The sequence below is a fragment of the Miniopterus natalensis genome, chromosome 16 (genome assembly GCF_054644295.1).
Source record: "Miniopterus natalensis isolate mMinNat1 chromosome 16, mMinNat1.hap1, whole genome shotgun sequence".
Taxonomy (NCBI): Eukaryota; Metazoa; Chordata; class Mammalia; order Chiroptera; family Miniopteridae; genus Miniopterus; species Miniopterus natalensis.
Window position 1 is genome coordinate 24,239,748 of NC_142096.1, and position 21,258 is coordinate 24,261,005.

The 21,258-nt window shown below is 35.7% G+C and overlaps 1 protein-coding gene across 3 annotated transcripts in view; it reads left to right on the forward strand.

Moving 5' to 3' along the window:
- The window catches only part of SGK3 (serum/glucocorticoid regulated kinase family member 3), an 89,477-nt gene that overhangs the window by 53,765 nt on the left and 14,454 nt on the right, over positions 1-21,258 (forward strand). Inside the window, exons 3-10 of one of the 3 annotated variants that reach the window (XM_087825413.1) lie at positions 429-512; positions 3,168-3,240; positions 7,458-7,533; positions 12,430-12,517; positions 14,343-14,392; positions 15,153-15,191; positions 16,760-16,817; positions 21,133-21,216. In XM_087825413.1, coding sequence (XP_087681539.1) covers positions 429-512; positions 3,168-3,240; positions 7,458-7,533; positions 12,430-12,517; positions 14,343-14,392; positions 15,153-15,191; positions 16,760-16,817; positions 21,133-21,216 — 552 coding nt within the window. Of the gene's footprint in view, positions 1-428; positions 513-2,736; positions 2,778-3,167; positions 3,241-7,457; positions 7,534-12,429; positions 12,518-14,342; positions 14,393-15,152; positions 15,192-16,759; positions 16,818-21,132; positions 21,217-21,258 lie in introns of those variants that run through there. The other 2 variants (XM_087825412.1, XM_087825411.1) reach the window with 2 other exon arrangements.

A 21,258-nucleotide genomic window follows, 5' to 3' on the forward strand; every position in this document is an offset into this window, starting at 1 on the left:
TAATTGAGTATTGACTATGTACCAGGCATCGCTTTTGAAAATACTTCTTGGTTTCAGGATAATGTTACTGCTGGGGAAGAATAGAGGAGAAATATCATCAGTTGAATCTGTAATGTTTTATTCTTGGGGAAAAAATCTGAAACAAGAATGACAAAATGTTAGAATTCACCTAAGTATTGAGTGCATGGGTGTTTACTGTGTTATTCCCTGAAAATTATAGAAATACTTTATAACATTTTAAAAATAAAGCATCACCTTTCAACAGGATGAAATAAGTGTTTCAGTTGGTAGACTTTTGTACCTTGGAGAGTCATATATAAACATTAATATCTAATATTAGTTTCATGAGTATGAAAACATTATTCATATATTTAGTTAATGGGTTTTTTGCAATCAAATTTTATTGTTATTTTTTTTTGTTTTCACAGGTTTATAAAGTTCTGGTCTCAGTGGGCAGGAGTGAGTGGTTTGTCTTCAGGAGATATGCAGAATTTGATAAGCTTTACAATACTGTAAGTAATGGTCAGTTTACAAGATTTTTATGTAAAACAAAACACCTGAGAAAACTAAAAAATAAGAGATTTTATTTGAATGATTAAGTAATATTCATATATATCAGACAAGCAGAAAAGAGTAAGAGATTCTTCAAAAACATTCTAACTTTGGAATTCTTACACAAAAGGTTGGAGAGGGGGCTCTTGAGAAGGTCCAAATAAAGTACTGAAGATATGAAAACGAGATGTACAGCTTAAAATATATTTTAATATTATAGGATATTAGAAAAAATCCTTTATATCTACCTCTCCAATAATTATTAATCATTATGTTATTCCTGGTTAAATTGCCCAATTCTTAGCTTTATTGTGTTTTCTTCTGTTATTTAGTTTTTCTTTAATGCATATGCAACTGAAACTTACTGTGTATAGCTTTAAATATTACTTAATATTGATTAAGACAGTCTTTTTTGACTGTAAGTGAAGTCGCACTTTTGAAACAAAATAATAGCCAGTAAGAGTTTGTACATGAAAATATCTTCTATAATTTTTTTCAGTGATTTTTTAAAAATGGTTTATATTGGAAGCTGGGTGAGGGATGAATTGCTAGCTCTATTTGAAATTCTTGGATACCATTATGTACACGACTCGCATTTTTTGATAATTGTACAAACCTTACTGTACTATCAGGATACCTGGGTTATACTCAGGTAAAAATGTCATAATGATAACATAACATGTGCGCACTCACACTGATGGTTTATATGAATTTTTTAGAGAGATGAGACCAGACTTTGTGCAGTGAACTACTAAGAACTGAAAATTTGAGATTTCTTTATATATTTTGCTTAAAAGATACATATAGGCCAGATTTACCTTCTAAAAATGTCTCCTTTTGTAGAACTGTTTATAAGAGGGAGGACTGTAAGGGAAGTCATCTAAAAACTGGGCAGTGTGGAGGTCTGCATGAGTGAAAAGCTTAGCATCCTTGGGATGGTTTCATTTTAAATAGCTGGGGATTAATTAGGTAGAGTTAATATTTGAGTATCTTTAAGCATAAGGTGAAGTAGGAAAGATTGTGTGGGGCATTTTCCCCACCGTGATCACGTTCATTCTCTTTCTATCAAACACCTCATTTTAAGTTTTTTGCAGACAGTTTTTCTTAACATGTAGTTGAGTTTTTACTATCTGTCTTCCTCATTTTTCCAGTATTTCTCTTTTTCCATTATTTTCTCGTTTCCTCATTTTCTGTCCCTGCCTCTCTCTTTTTATATAACCCCTTCCAATTCTGCCTCCTGTGGTGAGGGGTAAAGAAAAAAACAGGGGAATGGTATTAGTTGTGTTCTTTCAAATTACAGAAGTGAGTTGAAACTGGGCCTGGATTTCCCTAACTCTGAAAATACAAATTCTTATGCTTCTTTTAGAATAAAAGACAAAAGTGTAATTTCCAATCTGTAAACATTTAAAAATACTAGTTTAAATGTGTTTTTATGACTGTTGTTTACATTTTTAAACTTTTGATTGTAGAAATTGTTGAACACCCACAGAGGTAGAGAGCCTAGTACAAACACAGAAAATAATATAATGTACCATCCAGCTTCAATATTTACATGGCCATTCTTGTTCCATCTCTGGCCCTAGCCAGTAAATTTCATTCATCATATCATTTCATCTGTAAATATTTTAGTATCATCTCTAAAAAAATAAAGGTCCTTAAAAACACACACACACACACGATATCATTATCACATCTAAAGCTAAATTAATGATAAATGTCTTAATATCATATAATCACTCAGCATTTATGTGACTGGCTGATAAGTCTATTAAGTGTCTTTTAATCTTCCACCTCTCTTATCTTTCCTTTACAGCTTTTTGTTGAAAAAGCAGTGTCATTTGTTTGCAGACTTTTCAGTCTGGATTTTGCTGATAGCATGCCCGTGGTGTAGAGTGATTAACACATTCTCCTATTCTTTCTATTTCCTGTCAGTTGGTAGTTCGATATATAGTTTCTGTGTGTGGGAGGGGGGAAGGAAGGGCTCTTACCTGAAGCTTATAATAAAAACAAGCATTAACCTGTAATCCAAATTTAAGCTCTTCAGGGCCAAGTTGTTCCTTCTCTGGAGATAAACAAATCTGATGAATGTATTAGAATAGCAATAGGGGGAAGGCTGAAGGAGAGGATGTGGAAAGCAAAATTCATCAGCTTTCTTAGAAAACAATTGTCAATCTGTTCATATAGAAAGAACACAAAGATCACATCTTCCCCTGAGGTAATAAATGGTGAGTAACATGTATTCAAAACTTATATACCAGATTCTAGTCTAAGCACTTAACATAAATGATTTCCTTTAAGCCTCACGACAAATCTATAAGGTAAGTGCTAAAATTATCCTTATTTACAGGCAAGAAAACTGAGGCGCAGAGATGTTAAGTAACTTATCCAAGGTCACAAAGCTTCTAAGTGTTTTATTGGCATGAAATAGGATGTTTAGACAGACTATTGTATTTTATTGGTATAATTTAATATTATACATTTGATCGTGATATAGTTAAAGTATGTCTTACAGTAGATTTTTTTTTTGGCAAATCAGATTGTATTTAATTTTGGTGCATGTATAACTAGAAGACTTATAAAATTAAGTTCATACAGTGTTATTTTTTAAATTCTAGTTAAAGAAACAATTTCCTGCCATGGCCCTGAAGATTCCTGCCAAGCGAATATTTGGTGATAATTTTGATCCTGGTAAGCAGTAACTTCATAGACCAGCCATAAGTGATGGTTGAAGTTTGAAGGTATAGTTAACACAGTCATTGTACTGTATAGTAATACAAGAGTTTACAAAGGTAGTTGATCTCATACTCTATGAAAATAATGCCTCAGGAAGGTACTTACTGAGTATCTTGGTCCAATTGCAGTATGCCAGGCAGTTTTAAGCACATTACATGTTGTAATTCATTCAGTCCTCACAACAACCCTTTGAGTTGGATATTATTAGTATATCACTATTTTTTAGCTAAGGAAACTGAGGCATAGTTAGAGTCACATACAGCTAGTAAATGTCAAGTTTGGAAGTTTAAGTAGTCAGGCTTCAGGTAAATTTATTGATCATTAAAGATTATTTGGAGTGCTTTGCTAACCGTGAAGGACACTTTGTTACATCGAGAAACATTTATCAAAAGTATACTCTGTACATAGCACCCCACAAGCCTCTAAATGGGATACCAAGAAAATGTCCTATTGGTCACCCTTGGGGAGCACAATGCCACAAAGGGTCTCAGCAATCTGGAGCCTGTATGTCTGACGCCTCGGACTGGAGCTTTTCACTAGAATCTGAGAAGTCAATCCAGGTCACTTACAGAGAGACAGAAGTCTCCTAATCCACCAGAAATCCTATAAGAAAAGTCATCTGTCTGAGTCACAGATGAATCCTGACAAGCCAGAGTGCCCTCCCTCCATAGCATCTTACTCAGTTATTTTGCTTGTAACCCTGTAACCTATTAAACCTGCGATTCCTTACAGGTCTGCTTTCTTGGTCCACTTGCTCTCTACCAGATGGCTCTCATGTTGCTTATCTTGACTGCTTTTCCCCGTTTCTTTCCTTCCCAAGCCTTTTCAGTGTGCTGTGTGAAATTCTGCCCATGACGAACAGCTTTCTCTTTACCCTTCATCATTTTCGTATTTCTTTCACATTCTTGCTTTAGTTAAAACTTAGCTTTCCCCCTGAGGCTGCAGGACGATCCCCTGTAACCCTCTCAACCGGAGGCTCTTTATTGTTTTACACGTTATGAACTCAGGATTGGCAAGGATTCTCACTTCCCCTAGCATATGTAGAATTTTTATTTGCGTTTGTAACTACATCATTCACAGGAAACTAGAGGATTCGCAAGGCTAAGCCACTGTCCCAAGCCGCACAGCTAAAATGTGGAGAGTTGCTCATCCAGGCTTGTTTGTTTGGCTTATCCCCCTTACTCTACTGTCTGATTAATGTGTGGTCCTTTAAAAACAAAATTTACAAACTTTTATGTGCATTTTATTTTAAAATTACTTGTTTGGATCATTACAAAACTCTTACCCTGTTTCCCGATCTGAAAGGTGTGGGTTAAAGATAAAAGGATCTCTGTGGTCCCTGCAGACTCTAAACAGCCTTCGATTGTGAACATAATCAGGTTGTTCTGGCCACAAGTAGCAGTGTTAGGACAAAAACCCAAGGTCTCCTTCAGTCAGAGTTTGCTTTTTTTACCCCTGTCCTACAGTGTTGGAGATTGTCTCCTCTTGGATGATTTTTCTAGATGCACTGAAATGACAGATATTTATAGGTCAGTTTAATACTTATTCTGGAGACTAAAGCTTTCATTTTATTATTTAAGCATTAAGTCCTTTCAGATCTCTAATGGAAACACCTTTGAATAACAACAGGTATATTCACGTATATTCTTAATTGGAGAGATTTTTAAAAATATATATTTCCAGCTATAATTCTTTTTTTTTTTCTTTCCTCACCTAAGGATATGTTTTTATTGATTTGAGGGGCGGGGGGGGAGAGAGAAACATCGATCAGTTGCCTCCCATACACGTCCCAACCAAGGATCAAATCTTAAATCTAGATATGTGCCCTGAGTGGGACTCAAACCTGCAGCCTTTTGGTGCTCCAACCCAGCCAGGGTTCCAGCTATAATTCTTAAAGATAATATGTCAGCCTTATAAATTCTTGGAACTTACCCTATAATGGGGCTGGCGTGCATTTTAGTCTTATCTGGAATTTTTTCAGATAGTTGAATGCTTGATGTTGCTCTAAAAATTAAACTTGGAATGCCCCTAAATTCTGACTGTCGCTGGTCTTCCTTTTTCATTACCAACTTCTTTTATTTATCTTCTTTAAGGCTTTCAAAACTGTTTCGGTTCAATAATGAAGTAAAAAATCTAGTAGCACTTAATGCAGCATGGGCTATAGCTCCCTGAAGAAAGCAAATCGCTCTTTTGTCACAACCCGTCTTCCAATATCAAATGTACATCAGTAAATATCCACAGAACAATTTAAAGCTGCTTCCATGTAGTCATTAGATTTTCTTTAAATATCTCACGTAGAGTCATTCTAATTCTCCCTCCCGTTACTTACTAAGTCCAGTTCCTGAAAACAGACTTTCAAGTGTAGTTTTTAACGTAAACCTCACGTATGCTTTACTGTCTGGTGACATAAAGAATGCTCTTGGACCTAGGTGGTTTGGCACAGTGCTTAGAGCGGCGGCCTGCAGACTGAGGGGTCCCAGGTTCGATTCTGGCCAAGGGCACATTCCTCTGTTGCAGGCTCGATCCCCAGCCCTGGTTGGAGGCAACCAATCGATGTGTCTCTTTCACATCGATGTTTCTATCTCTCTTTTCCCCCCTTCTACTTTCTCTGAAAAGCAATGGAGAAAATATCCTCAGATGAGGATTTAAAAAAAAAAAAAAGAACGCCCTTGGAAGAGTTTTACAAGATACCTTCCTGAAATTCTTCAAGAAATTCATAGTTGAACAAGAAAAAGGTATGCCAGGTGCATCTGGGTCTGAGAGACCAGATCTAATTTATATTTGCTCTTTTATATCCAGACCTTACATTTCAGAAAGGTCTCTTAAGAAACGGAAATAAACCTATGTGACTGGAAACAACCCATAATTTGGGTGACAAACACTATACATTAAAACCTTGGTTGAGTAGAAATCATTTTACTAAACCAAAACTCACTCACTGTTAAGTTGAATGTTGTTTACAAGTTTTTTTGGAGACAAATAACATTTTGAGATACTTTCTCAAGTCTCCTGTTTCTTCAGTTTTTAGAATATACAGGTGCTCCTCAACTTACATTACACCCCGATAAACCCGCTGTAAGTTGAAAATATCAAAAGTAGAAAATGCATTGAATATACCTAGTCTACCGAATGTCATAGCTTAGCCTAGCCCAGACCTTCAACGTGCTCCAGACACTTACATTAGCCTGCGGTTGGGCAAAATCATCTTGTTGCCACAGAGATGATTGTGCTGCATATTATTAGCCTGGGGACAGATCAAAATTCACAGTATGGTTTCTACTGAATTCTAAGCCCTTTTACACCATTATAAAATTGAAAAATCTTAAGTTGAACCATTGTAAGTCAGGGACCATCTATATTAAGAATTTGGTTTAGGGTGATGGCTTTTTGACACAACAACAAAAGGAGGCATTCTACACTAAACTTATTCTATGCAGTCATATTTAATCCTATAACAGCACTATGAGGTATAAATATTGTTATTCCTGTTATATAAGTAAGGACTTAAGTCTTAGAAAGGTTCAAGGTTAGTTAGCTAATACATAGCAGAGATAAGATACTTGAATACAGCTTTCTAATTCTAAGAAATCTTTGTGCGTAACCTCTATTGCTAAACTGCTGTTGCACGAACCTCAGTCATCAACAGTGAAAACACTTTGAAGATGTTGGACAATTATTTGTTAGGAAAGTGTTCAAGTGTATTTTTCAAGGGTGTTTTTTGTTGTTGTTTTTAGCAGCAGGTGTTTTTTTAGCATCAGAGTTTTGGTGAAACTCAAGTAACCAATTAATCATTCCCAAGTTGCAAGGATTTCCAGTAATTCTTGGGTTTTTTTGTTTGTTTATTTTTTAATTAGCATGATTTTTTTCAGTCACCAGTGTCATAGTGTTAATTTTTATCCCTTACTTGGTAGTACAGGAGGAATTGGACCAAGCAAATGCCTCCGGTTTTTGTAGTGAGTCTGTTTAAAACCTAAAATAGTCATTTTGGGGAGAATTTTATTTTGGGGGATATGTTATCTGCTTTAGTATTTGTTTTGTTTTCTATTGTATATCAAGAAACATAAGAAATAGCTTCTTCATCAGAATTCGCTTATATCTGTTCTTCTATAATTATATTGATAATTATGTAGTCTGACAAAAATAATCCTAATAGCTTATATCTCTTTTAACAGATTTTATCAAACAAAGAAGAGCAGGACTGAATGAATTCATTCAGAACTTAGTTAGGCATCCAGAGCTTTACAACCAGTAAGTAATTATCATTGTGTTCTGAAGACGCACTGAAATCAAACCTAAGAATATTGAATAAGTTACTGCCAAAGATTTTCTATGTTCTGTAGAATGTCAGTGTGCTGTATATAATGTGTGTGTTTGTGCGCTTGTAAACGCTTCCTCAAGCATTTCTCCCTAGTGACTGGAAACAGTAACCTTTATAACTCCTTTTTTGACCATCAACTCAAGGTCCTAGTTATTTTCTTTCTGCCTTTTGCACTTGTATTGGTTTTGTAAATTAAACTTGAAAGGAATTTGCATAGTACACAGTTAAAATATTTTGCTAATTGTTCAGTGTTACATTTATTCATACATTCAAACAGCATTTGTTAAGTACTTGCTGTGCGCACTGGGAACATAAAGAGTACTGAGTGCCATTCCTATGTTCCAGAGGCATAGGCTTCCAGTCTAGCGGGAGAAACAGATATATCAACAAGCAACTAAAGCCAGGAAAGTTTTATGATAGAGGTGCTAGAAGATAACAGAGAAAAATATGGCCATCTCTTAGGGAGGTCAAAGAAGGCTTCCTGGGCCTTAAAGGAAGTACAGTCATTCAAGAAATCAACACAGGGAGAGCATTCTAGGCAAAGGGAGCAGTATGTGTAAGAGTCTAAAAAAAGCCTGAAACATTCAGGACACTTAAGTTATGACTGGAACACAGAGTAGATGTTCAGAAAGGAGATAACGCCTTTGAAGGAGTTCGCAAGGGTCAGGCCCACGTGCCACCACTCCTGTCCTCTTCCATCGAGAGGCCTCCAGTCCTTCTCAACACAGCATTCCAGGCAGCCACTTACTTGAAGGTGCTTTCCCAGCCCTGTGTGTGTGTGTCTCTTGCTAATGAATTTAAACTCCTTCTGTAAAGTAGCAGCTGCTGATGAAGGCAGAAAGCGTGTGTCCCATCAGACAGACCCAGGAACGGGTTTTGAGATATGTTTTCATTTTTGAGTCTGGTAAATCGCTCATGGGTGTTCATCATATTTATTGTGATTTGTAATTTACATATATGTTACTTGTATTGTTTTGTATGTTTAAAGTATTATAAAAATTAAAGAGGGTAAAGTAAAATATCTGGGGAGCTTTTTCACGGCTCACTTATCTATGTAGATGTAAGTGAGGGTTGCATTATGGACAGTGATGCAGACACCACACACCTGAACAGTCTTTCCAGGTCACAGCACTGAAGGACTATATTTTTAGCATTTGTTCTAAAAAATGATTTTTTCATATAGATCTTTATATTACCGTTTATATAGTTCTTTACAGTTTACAGTAGTCTTCTACCATTCTGAGCAGATCCTCTGATCTCCTTTTTTGTCTCACTTAATTGTAATTTACTAAGTTAGTAAAATACTAGAACTGAACCTCCCCTAACTCAGGTGTTCTGCCCATGCTCTGGATTTCCCCTGACACAAGGGACAGGGTTGGGAGGTCTAGTAGCTGCAGTAGCCCTAGGATTAGCCAGTGCACTGAAGAGCAGCTGCCTTTTCATTCAGGGCTTCCAGCAGGTGACAGGGGCATAAAATTGGGGAGGAACCTTGAATTCAGGGTTCCTATATCTAGTGTATTTCTCAGCAAAGAGCCTTTAAACATTAATGCCTTTTCCCAAGGACAAATTCCATGTTATCTTCATGGAAGATAGATCTATCCTTCTAACCTTTAATTTTTTGCTGTATGCATTGATATTACTTTGAATTGGCATATTGTTTGAAATATAATTCATACATTGAGATCTTGAATTTGTTCCCTCCTTTGACAGAGAGCCTCACATGGACTAAGTATGGAATACATGGTGGTGCTGGTGATTATTTCTCCTGGTATTTTGGACGGTGTTACTCAGAACCTCTGACACTATATATTAAATTCTAAATATTCCATCTGGGTCTAGAAGAGCAATATCATAAAGATGTTATATTTGGTATCAAAATTCAACTAAAAGCAATTTGATTGCATTGATTTTAACATTATCTTATACAATACACAGTTCTTCAGTATACAACCCAATAGATTTCTTACATATACACCCTGTACCCACCATTATTCCATTTAGGGTACAGGGCCTTTCCAGCACCCCAAAAATAAATAGCCACAAGTTTTTTGAATGTAATTTTAACTGACATTTTCTTCTCAATAAAAGGTGACACTTCATATTTTCTGGATCTTATCTGTTGTTAATGGAACATTGTTAATTCTCATATTCTTCATTTGCACATCAAACTGTTTATAAAATAGTACAAATTTAAGAGAGCAAGAAGAGAAGCTACGCAGCAAGTACATCTTGAACTAGACCTCCTGTGTGGCTAGTATTAATTTGTGAAATCAACTTTAGAAATTGCTTTACTTTAATAGAAAAAAGCTTACTTTTAAAACAACTTTATTAAAATTGATTTTAAAAATCACTAAAGGCCCGGCCGGGCGTGGCTCAGCGGTTGAGCGTTGACCTAGGATCCAGGCGATCGGGGTTCGATTCCCGATCAGGGCACCTGCCCAGGTTGTGGGCTGCAACCGATCAATGACTCTCTCATCATTGATATTTCTATCCCTCTCTCTCCCCCTCCTCTCCTCTCTCTGAAATCAATAAAGATATATTTTAAAAACAAAACAAAACACTAAAAAGCTGGAATAAGATATGTTAGTATTTCTATGATCTCTAGGTTAAAAAAAAGGTTTTCTGAGCATATTGGCAGCGCTTGATGTGTTACAAAGTAAAACACAAATTTGGCTAATAAAAATGTTTGAACTTCCCAAATCAAAAGTGAAATTAAAAACCAAAAATATACAAAAAGTTTCCCGTGATAAAGAGCTATAGATAAATATACTTAATATGGAAAGAGCTCATACAGGTAATTCACACTTAAGACACCAAAAGAAAAATGGACGAAGCACATTGATTTACAAAATAGGAGCTACAAATGGCTGATTAATAACTGAAAATTATCCAAAAGAACTGAACATTTCCTTCCCTATTTTGGAAATGCAAATGGAAGCAAAAATACCTTATTTTAGCTTTATTGTAGGCTAGCACATACAGAAAAGAGCAGAAGTCATGACCATACAGCTTAATAAATCATGTGAAAGTGATTACATTTGAGTTGCCACCCCCCAGCCAAGCAATAGAATGTTACCAGTACTCCTGAAGCCCCTCACATATCCCTTCTCGTCTCTATCCTTTCCCTCATCCCAAAGGTAATTATTTTCCTGATTTTTTAGCAGCATAGATTAATGTGCACTGTTTTTGAACTTTATGCAAGTAGAATCATACAATATATATTCTTTTTTTAAATTTTATTTTATTTTTGTTTAAAATATTACAGATGTCCCTTTTTCTCCTCAATGATTCCTTCCACTGCGTCCCATCCCCCTCCCCAGTCCCTCTCCCCACCATTGTCCGTGTCCTTGGGTTGTGCTTATATGCATATTCTTTATCTGATTTATTTTCAGTAATGCGAGAGTCACTATGTTGTCACATGTAGCTGTAGTTTGTTCCATTTCTATAGTTGTATATATCCCACTGTGTGAATAGGCCACAGTTTATCCATTCTACTGCTGATGGACATGTGAGCTGTTTCCATTTTCTGGCTATAATGAATAATGTCATTAACATATCTTTTGGTGCACATGTGCAGGCATTTCAGATGTGTCTTGGAGTAGAAATTCTGGGTTGTAGGGTATATAAAGGGTGGAGCAAAAGTAGGTTTACAGATGTTCGTATGGAAAATAATACAATAATTAATAAGTAGTAGTACAAGAATAAACTGTTTCACGTGCATACTCACAACTATAAACCTACTTTTGCCCCACTTTGTATTTTAAATTTGCTAAGAGAATAGATCTTAAAGGTTCTCATCACAAGACAAAAAATTGTAACTGTGGCGATGGATGTTAACTGGACTTACTGTGATCATTTCACAATACATACAAATATCAATTATATCTCAAGAAGAAAAAAAGAATGATTTGGAAGGAGGTACCTCTGATACAGAGACTTAATCATTGCTTGCGATTGTCGCTAGTCCACACAAGGCCCCTCTTTTATTTTACTCCTTTTTCCCCTCTTCGTCTTTGATCTTCACTGCCAGTTCCTCATTCCCACTGTCGATACCTACTTTAATCTGCTTGTGTTACGTGTCTTTGGCTGTCTGTCTAATGACGGTTGCTTTGTTGCGTGAGTAGTTAATGCATCCACGTAAGTGGCAGTGTCCTGTACTGTCTGTAGCTCCTTGTTTCTGCCGTCCGTCGGTGGTCACCGTGCTCGCCTACCCATTTCCCTAGTGGTGAATGGCTGTTTCGCTTCTGATTAAAACTGTAAGAAATGTTGCAATGAGTGTCCTAGTTACATGCTTTTCACTGAACCTGTGCATATTTTTTTCTGTGGTTTATTCCTAGAACTAGAATTTCTGGGTCTAGGAAAACGCATACACAGTTTCACCAAGTCCTGCCAGATTGCTTTTCAGAAAAGTTGCCTCATTGTACATTCTCACCAGTAGTACATGAAGGTGTCTCTTACCCTGTATGTCTACCAATTTTTGATATTATCTAGCTTTCTAATTTTTCCATTTAGTGGATGTAAAGTAGTAACTCATTATTTTAATTTGTATTTCTTGGGCTCTTAATGAAGTTAGGCATCTTGATAAATTTTCTTATTGTTTGGGTTTTCCCTTCTGTGAGCTGCCTGTTTATGCTTTTGCCTGTGTTGGAGTCTCTATTTTTTTAAAAATCATTTGCTTATTCCTTTTATGATAATGAATATTAATGGATTTTGTTTGACTTCTTTACTGTAGATGCTGTTATAATTATTTTTATTTTCATTTTAAAAGGGAGAAAAGCTGTAGAAATACTTTAAAAAGTCATAATAAAGTTAATTTTTGTTTTTAGTCCAGATGTCAGAGCATTCCTTCAAATGGACAGCCCAAAACATCAGTCAGACCCATCTGAAGATGAAGATGAAAGAAGTACTGAGAAGGTAGTAAGAGGGATTGTATTTTTGAACAGAAAAAATACCATTCCCTAAAGATGGAATTATGGGCACCTTTAGGATATTTAGTTAAAACGAAGTCATTTTACCCATTTTAAGTTTTTTATTCTGTAGAATACATAAAAACATATGTATATTCTACAGAATACATAAAAGCCTCTTACTGATTGCGGTTATAAAATTTATAAGTGAGTACTTTTTACGATGAAAAAATAATACATTAAAGAAGCTTTTGAAAATAGTAAAAAGGGAAATATTACCCATATATCACCAACCAGACCTAGTTATCTTTAACATTTTAGTGATTTTCTTTCTAATCTTCTCTTAACATATAAGGAATTTTTAAAATTATCTAATTCTAATTATATAGTGTATATACAGTTTTGTATTCCACTCTCTTCAATTTACAACTTCTTTTTTTGGTCACTGTATGTTTTCATCTTCACTATACTTGAATAGAATATTTTTATTTTTTAAAATAAATTGTAATAAATATAATAAGCTCTTGCCTTACTAAGATATTTTCTACACTTACTTTAAAAAAATATGTGGGTAAGAGGAATTACAATAATTTAACTCAAAGAATTAATAGTTAGCAATTCAAATGATAATTGCAAATGTTATAAATATGATAACACCTTTATAATTCAGAATTGATTATTAAGTATTTGTTAAATATATACATAAAAATCAGAGGTGTTGCAGTGAAGGCTTTTTTTTTTTTTTTTTTTTTTTTTTTTTTTTTTTTTTATATGTTTTATTGATTTCAGAGACAGGGAGGTAGAGGAGGGAGAGGGAGATAGAAACATCAATGGTGAAAGAGAGTCATTGATCGGCTGCCTCCTGCACACCTCTTGCAATGGGGATCGAGCCCAAAACCCAGGCATGTGCCCTGACTGGGAATCAAACCATGACCTCCTGGTTCATGAGTCGACACTCAACCACTGAGCCACGCTGGCCGGGCCATTTTAGTTTTTATAATATCCTTTAATTATGTCATGGTTCTGTTTTTATAATTTAAAAGGTAATATTATGAGTTGGAACATTACTGTATCACAGCTAAAATCTTCATTTGATAATAGATGTATTCCTTTTTTTGACTGCTGGAAAGTAGTAATGTTTCTCTGATGCCAAAGGGGATTCTCAGTTAAGAGAACAGGTTTAACTTTTTCATCTGTGACAATGTATTGTTTCATAAGAAACATATTATTATACATCAGAACTTTTGTTCTTTATTTTTAAAAATAGCTTGTATTCTGGAGATTGTCATAAGTTTCAAATGAATTTAAGTGGAAATACATATATTTGTCTCTAATAAGAAATTGCTTAGATAAAATTTATTGGTTCTGATTAACTTAAAGAGAAGTTTTTGAAAGCTTATTTCATGTTTAAAGCTTATATGAAGAATAATTATATAAGGCTCTAGTAAAAGTATCCATCTTTATTGGAAAATTTGAAAAACAAAAGCCATCTTTAACCAGGTTTTTAAATGGAAAAATTATCCCTCTTAAATTGTTGTTTCAACGCCCACCTCTTCCAAGGAGCTTTCCCCGGTTTACTTCATTCATTTGCCACTGTGAGCTTAATTTCTGCCTTACCACTTTCCTTACAACTGCTCTTGAAATTGATCATAAAAATGATTATGGATGTTTCCAAATAAGTCTGTATGTTTATTAAGAATTAGGACTTTAGGTTTCTTTAGCATGGCACTACATCAAATATTTGATGCAGTTATGTGTATTTTATTTGAAAACCATTTACTGACCATTGAAGTTCCAATATGAACACTAATTTTTTTTCCTCACTTCAACAGCTACACTCTACCTCACAGAACATCAACCTGGGACCATCTGGAAACCCTCAGTAGGTTTGATTTGTTTCAAACAATCCTTTAAACTTTAGAAGGATCTTTCTTTGTAAATGTTTAAATATAATTTTACCAGTTCAACTGGAAGCCTAAGAGATATAACCATAGTTACAGTGAATATAATAGTCTCCTATGCTTGCCTAATTTACTGCTCTAGCTTTGCATTGCTTTAGTGGAGCTCTGAGGCATTTTTAACCCACAAATTATTGATCAGGTTCCACTGTTTTGCTTCCCGCCCCCGTGTGTGTGTGTGTGTGTGTGTGTGTGTAAAGTCAGTAGACTGTATTTCCCAAGGAACAGTAAGTCCTGGGAGGTACTTGGGAAGTGTTCTGGCAGAAGCATCCGGGCAGGCCTAATTGATATTCTCCTGGTGCTCAGTGTCATTGGTGCAACCATAGTCCTTATCCAGCTTGTTCCAGAGTAGTCACGATGCACATTAGTTTATTAAAGGCTGCTAAACTTTCTTTTTGCACTTTCTCCCATAGTCCCATATTTAATTGACCCCAGGGGAAATGTTTTGAGGAACACCAGGAGTGGTAAATATAGACTTTATCTTGAGTGTCAATTTATCGGAAGTGAATACCTAGGACACTGCATACAGACGATTCCAAGGCCACTTCTTGGCTCAGTTTGAGAAGTGCCCTGACGGATTAGTAATGTCTGCCTGGGTTAGAGAAGGAGTGTTGCTGTCCTCACTTATAATTATTTTTACACCCTTACTGGACTAATTCTAAAGTATTCTATCTTTTATCCCAGGATACTTCGCTTTCCTCACCCTTTTGGTCCACTTAAACAGTGAGTATAGACAGTGAAGAGACATGGTCCAAGGATTGGGTCATGGGACACTTCAGCATTATAGTAAAATCAGAGAGGAGCCAGTAAAGGACACTAAAGGAAGAGTAAATGGGAAGATAGGAGAATGAGGAATGTAGTGTCACACAAGCAGGTGAAGAAAGCTTCTTGAGGAGGAGCAATTGACTGTTAATATTGCCAGTAGGGCAAGTAAGGTGAAGTCTGAGACTCGGTCCCTGGTTCTTATAAGTTGCTGGTGACCATTTGGAGCAGTTTCAGTGGTGTGGTGGGTACAAAGACCCCGCCGACAGGAAAAGCTTCAAGATAGAACTCGAGGAGGGGACAGCAGCTATAGACAGAATTTAGACCGCTTACTTGAGTTTTGCTGCAAAGGAAAGCACAGAAATGTGATGGTAACTGGAAGAGCTAAGTTTGAGTTTGAGCATTTTTCCTGCCATCATAGCATTGAGTTGGTCAGGCAGCACAAAAACAAATTTACTTTCAATTAGGGTTTGTCACCAGCAGTTAACAGTGGGGCCTCAGTTAGTGTGTTTACCATGAGGGATTTGCATGTTTTTTTCACTATTATATTTGTTTAAAAAATTATTTCAGTATTTCGGCATATTAAAGAACAGAGTAACTAGTCCAAAGAGCACGTTCTTGAAGAAGAAAACATCTAAGCTTAGTTAAGTATTTATCTCCCTAACCTTCCCCTGTTATTATTTAACCTAGACTTGGTGTTACTCTCATGTTTGAATTGACTATTTCTTTCAATGATGAATTGAAGGAAATTTAGACTCTAAATGGAGTCAATCCCCTCTCCTTAGTACAGCTTGGGAATTCAGACTGTGCTGAAGGGAAACAGCTCTTCTGGCTGCTTACGCTCAACTTTCTGCTGCCCTGTGCTTTAACCTACAGACAGCCAACGCTGTTTCTACCTGACAGGATAATAGAAATAAAAGGACAATCCTAGTATTCCCTCTGGCTTCTCTACCCCTGGCTTTCCTACAGTACCATCTATGAGAATAAGCAGAGAGGTCTTTATCTGTAATGTATAATAAATTATTGATATGCAAAACACTGTGATGACTTTTTTCCTCAAGAAATTTTTCTTAGTGACTTTACTAGGTGTTTGAGCTATTAACTTCCTTTTCAGAAAAATTACCAAACTAGAGAGTCCTTGGAATGTATTACTAACTTATATAGTTATTCAGTTTCTTCATTAACAGCATTGGTGAGGTTTATAGTTAATAAGATTAGTTTAGATAGAAGCTACATTGAGTTCAAAACTATAATATCTCATTTTCTTCTAATGATGCTATTATCAAAGTTCCTTTTAAGTAGAACTTAACAAGGCTTAACGCTGTAAAATATCTAATCAGAAAGTAGATATTATTTATTATTACCTATTTTATATTAAAACGGGTTACTACTAGCGTGAAAGCTGAAGTCATCATGCTGAAGTGTTTTGTATCCAACATTTACTTATTAAAAAGTGTGCTGAGAAATGTTTAAAAGTTAACATTTGTCCAGTTTCTAGGAGGCTAATTCTTGTTGTTCATTTATTTCAGTGCTAAACCAACAGACTTTGATTTCTTAAAAGTTATTGGAAAAGGCAGCTTTGGCAAGGTAAGAGTGTGTTTATTTTCTCATTCCATAAGTAAGTACTTAAGGAATGCATGCTTTATACATGCCAGGCCACAAAGCCTGTTGGTATGCAGGACATGGAGTTAAGATCCTTTCTCTGCCTTCAAAGTACTGACAGAATAATTAGGGAGATAAGGCATCTACTGAAATTCTAACATAAAATTCATTTGTTCAAAAAGTATTTGTTGAGCACCTACTATGTGCCAAGCACCATTCCAGGCCCTGTTTAGATAATACTTAATAAAACTGACATGGTTGCTGCTTTTGTGGTGCTTACAACCTAGTAGGGGAAACAGTCAACTAAAAATATGCAGTCAAATAAATAATTGTAAGTATAATGGGGCTATGAAGGAATCAAAGAATAGGGTGAAGTGACAGAATACTGTAGGCAGTGGTGTGGACTCCCTACTTAGGTGGGTGGGTCAGTGATTGCTACTTTGAAGAGGTGCTATTTAAGCTGAGGTGGAAAATACAAAAATGAGCAGCTGTGTAAATAATAGTTGGGGGAGAAAGGGCCCTGTGAAGACCCTGCTTCTCTTTGGAAGTGATTGTCAGCTGAATCACTTAACTTGACAGTTGTGGCCACCAGGGAAGGAGAATCACTTAAGGCCAGAAGTGCTTTTTTTGCATTATATGTCAATCTGTAGTAAAAATAAATATGCATGTATTTAATTCTAGCTTGCTATATGTATAGCTCTCTGTATCTCTGGCTTGTTTTCTGAGTTCTCTAGACACTAGAAACTGTGATCATGCAGTTAAACCCATGTGTGTTTATTAATTCAGCAAATATGTATTGACCAGCTGCTACATGCTAGGCAATAGAAAGATAGAAATAGATCTGCTCTCAAAATGCTCACAGTCCCTTGAGATGTTAGAGATAATCTGTCACTAATAACAAAAAGCATTATCTTTTGGAAACTTCATGTTTAGTTCTTGCATACAGCATGAGGTGTAGGGTCATAGTTTATTTTCTTCCCTATGAATAGCCAACTGATCCCACATAATTTATTGCAAAGACTGTTCTTTCCCCACTGATCTGAAGGGTAACCTTCATCATATATCCTGTGTCTATATATGCATGGATCTACTTCTAGATTTTATGTTTTATATTTGTTTCTCGATTTTATATTGTGTTTCAGTAGTCTGTTTATTCTTGCACCAGAACCAGTGTCTTGACAAATGTAGCTTGATTTCCAACAGGACGAGTCCTCCTTCCTTGTTGTTCTTCATGAGGCTCTTCTTAGCCCTTTACATAGCTATATAAATGGTAGAATTAGCATGTCAATTTCCACAAGAGCCTGTTGGATTTTGATTGGGATTGCATTAAATCTGTAGATCAATTTGAGGAGAATTGTCATCTTCACATTATTGAGTCTTCCAATCCATGACCATGGTCTATCCCTTTGTTAATTTAGTTCATTTTTACTTTCTCTCAGTACTGTTTTATAGTGTGCTGTAATGGGCTGGGTTGTATGCACTTTCAAGGACCTAATTACACATCTTTAATTAGATTTATTCATGTGTGTTGGTGTTTTTAATGCTGGTTGAAACATTTATTGAAGCTGAATGTATGCATTACCTATGACGCATTGGTTCTACTCCTAGCTATATATCCAACAGAAATGCATGCACATATGCACAAGGAAAGGCACATGCCAGAATATCCATAGCATCATTATTCGTATACAATCTAAATGTCTGTCAACAAAAGATTGGAGTAAATTGTGTACTGCAATAAAAATTCAAAAACTATACAACATGCCACAGCTTGAATGCATATTAGATAATTTAGAGTGAAAAAAATTAGGCAGAGACAACTTTACGTGATTTTAATTAGATAAAATTCAAAATATGACAGAAATTACCTGTGTTATTGCAAGCTGAGATAGTGGTTAGCTTTGAGGAAGATGGGGATGAGTAGTTTCTGGAATGGGGCCAAAGCGGGGCCAAAGTAGTTACATAATGTGTTCATTTTGTAATAATTTACTGACTTGTAATGATTTGTGAGTTATTTAGTTATCTGTTATGTTTAAAAAAATTTTAAATCTTGCAAAATGACTAGAATCCAACAAAGTGCAGTAAAACAAAGAAAAGTATAATACACAAAAAGAAGGAAAAACAGACAAATGCAAATTCACCATGTGTTTGAAGAATAGAAAAATATATGATAGGCTAAAATAAGTAACGACCAGCTAACATTTATTATCTTTTCTCCAGTGAGTGGACTCGGTTTCACTTTCCATTTGCACATTTGTTTCTTAACCATCTGGCTGTTCTCCCAATCTACCAATCAAATAGGAAAAAATGCCTACTTAAAGGAAATGATTACCTCCTAATTGCCACATTTTTGGAATTATTATCTCATGATGTACTTGAAGATAAACCAATGAAAAGTGTAAGAAGAAAAGAACATTCAAAAGAGTGAAATATTGCAGAGAACAAAAGAATGGGGCATGAGAAAAATGCCATCAGTTGAGCACAGGACATTTTCACTCTGAAGATGTTTTCACTACATCTTTCTGAGTAACAAACATTTTTTTCAAATTAATAGACTTTATTTTAGATTTACAGAAAAACTGAGTAAAGAGAAAAATACAGTCCTGGCCTGTGTGGCTCAGTTGGTTGACCCCACGCACCACGAGGTCACCGGTTTGATTCCCGGTCGGGGCACATGCCTGGGTTGTGGGCTGGATCCCCAGTAGGGGTTGTGTAGGAGGCAGCACATCAGTTTTTCTCTTTCACTCTCTCCCTTTCTCTTCCTCTCTCTCTAAAAATCAATAAAGACTTTAAAAAAAAAATTTTTTTTGAAGAACCTTTATAGTTTTACTCATAATCACTGTATTAATTTACATCTCCACTGAGAGTGTACAAGGGTTCCCTTTTCTTTCTTTTTTTTTTCTTTTAATCCTCACCGAGGATATATTTTCTATTGCTTTTCAGAGAGAGTAGAAAAGAGAGAGAGAGAAACATCGATGTGAGAGACACACCAATTGGTTGTCTTCCCACAAGCCTGCAACCGAGGTACATGCCCTTGGCCGGAGTCTAACCTGGGACCCTTCAGTCGTAGGCCAATGCTCTAGCCACTGAGCCAAATGCCTACGGGCGATAAAAACATATTTTTAAAAAGAGAAAATACAGAAAGTTCAGAAAATTCCTGAACCATCCCCCACCCCATCCCCACAGTTTGCCCTTTTATTAACATCTTACATTAGTATGGTACATTTGTTCCAATTAATGAACCAATATTAATGCACTGCTATCAACTTAAGTTCATTGTTTATTTAGATTTCCTTAGTTTTTACCTAATGTCCTTTTTCTGTTCCAGGATCTCATCCACCATACCACATTACATTTAGTTGTGTATCTCCTTAAGCTCCTCTTAGCTGTGACAGTTTCTCAGACTTTCCTTGTTTTTGAGGACCTTGATGGCTTTGAGAAGTACCAGTAGGTATATTGTAAGAGGTCTCTCTGTTGGAATATGTCTGAAATTTTTCTTGTGCTTAGACTGGGGTTGTAGGTTTTGGTGAGGAAGACAACAGATGTAACGTAAGGCCCAGCAATGCCACTAGGTGTGTCATATCGTCTCAGAAAGCTTTGGAATGTATCATTTAATAGTTACACAACTGGTAGGGCATCTTGAATCCCTTAAAATTACTTGTAAAACCTTGAGCAATTGTCTACCTTTGTATGAGGCAAAAAAATCCTCTTGAGTTTCTCAAGTCCTCGAGAGTGCATGCAACCCAGCCCATTATAGAAACTCGGCTATCTGTGATGCTTCCTTCTCTGAACTCTTTCTTCTGAATTTAAAACCTATAAGAGAAACCTAAAAGTTAAAACAAAAATTCACTTTGATCACCTAGAAATCATTTTCTTCCCCCTTTTTTATGTAGCCATGAAGTTTATAGCCTCAATGTTTTCTAAGTACGCTCTTCTGGACTCGTGGTAGGTACACACACACACCCACCCACCCACCCACCCACCACAAAGATCGCCAGCAGTATAGATTTTGGTGCTTAAATTTAGTAAAAATATCAAACGCCAGCACACACAGAAATGGTGCCTAGCTATTCAAATGATCAACATCCTTTTTTTGTTTTATTAAAATACTTAAGGAAAAGTAGATTTATAGAAATAAATTTAGTAGTTTTCAATTTTCAAAACAAAAACATTATATTGTCTAGGTCTTTTGTGGACTTTCTTTTTATAAAATTTAAGTATTGATTTATAGACAAATGAATTATTCTACTATTAAAATATTGAAATTTCTAACAGTATGCACAATCTTTAATTACAACAGGTTCTTCTTGCAAAACGGAAACTGGATGGAAAATTTTATGCTGTCAAAGTGTTACAGAAAAAAATCGTTCTCAACAGAAGAGAGGTGACATAAAAGAGCTTTGTTTCTCCTAAGCCCCTTTTCTCA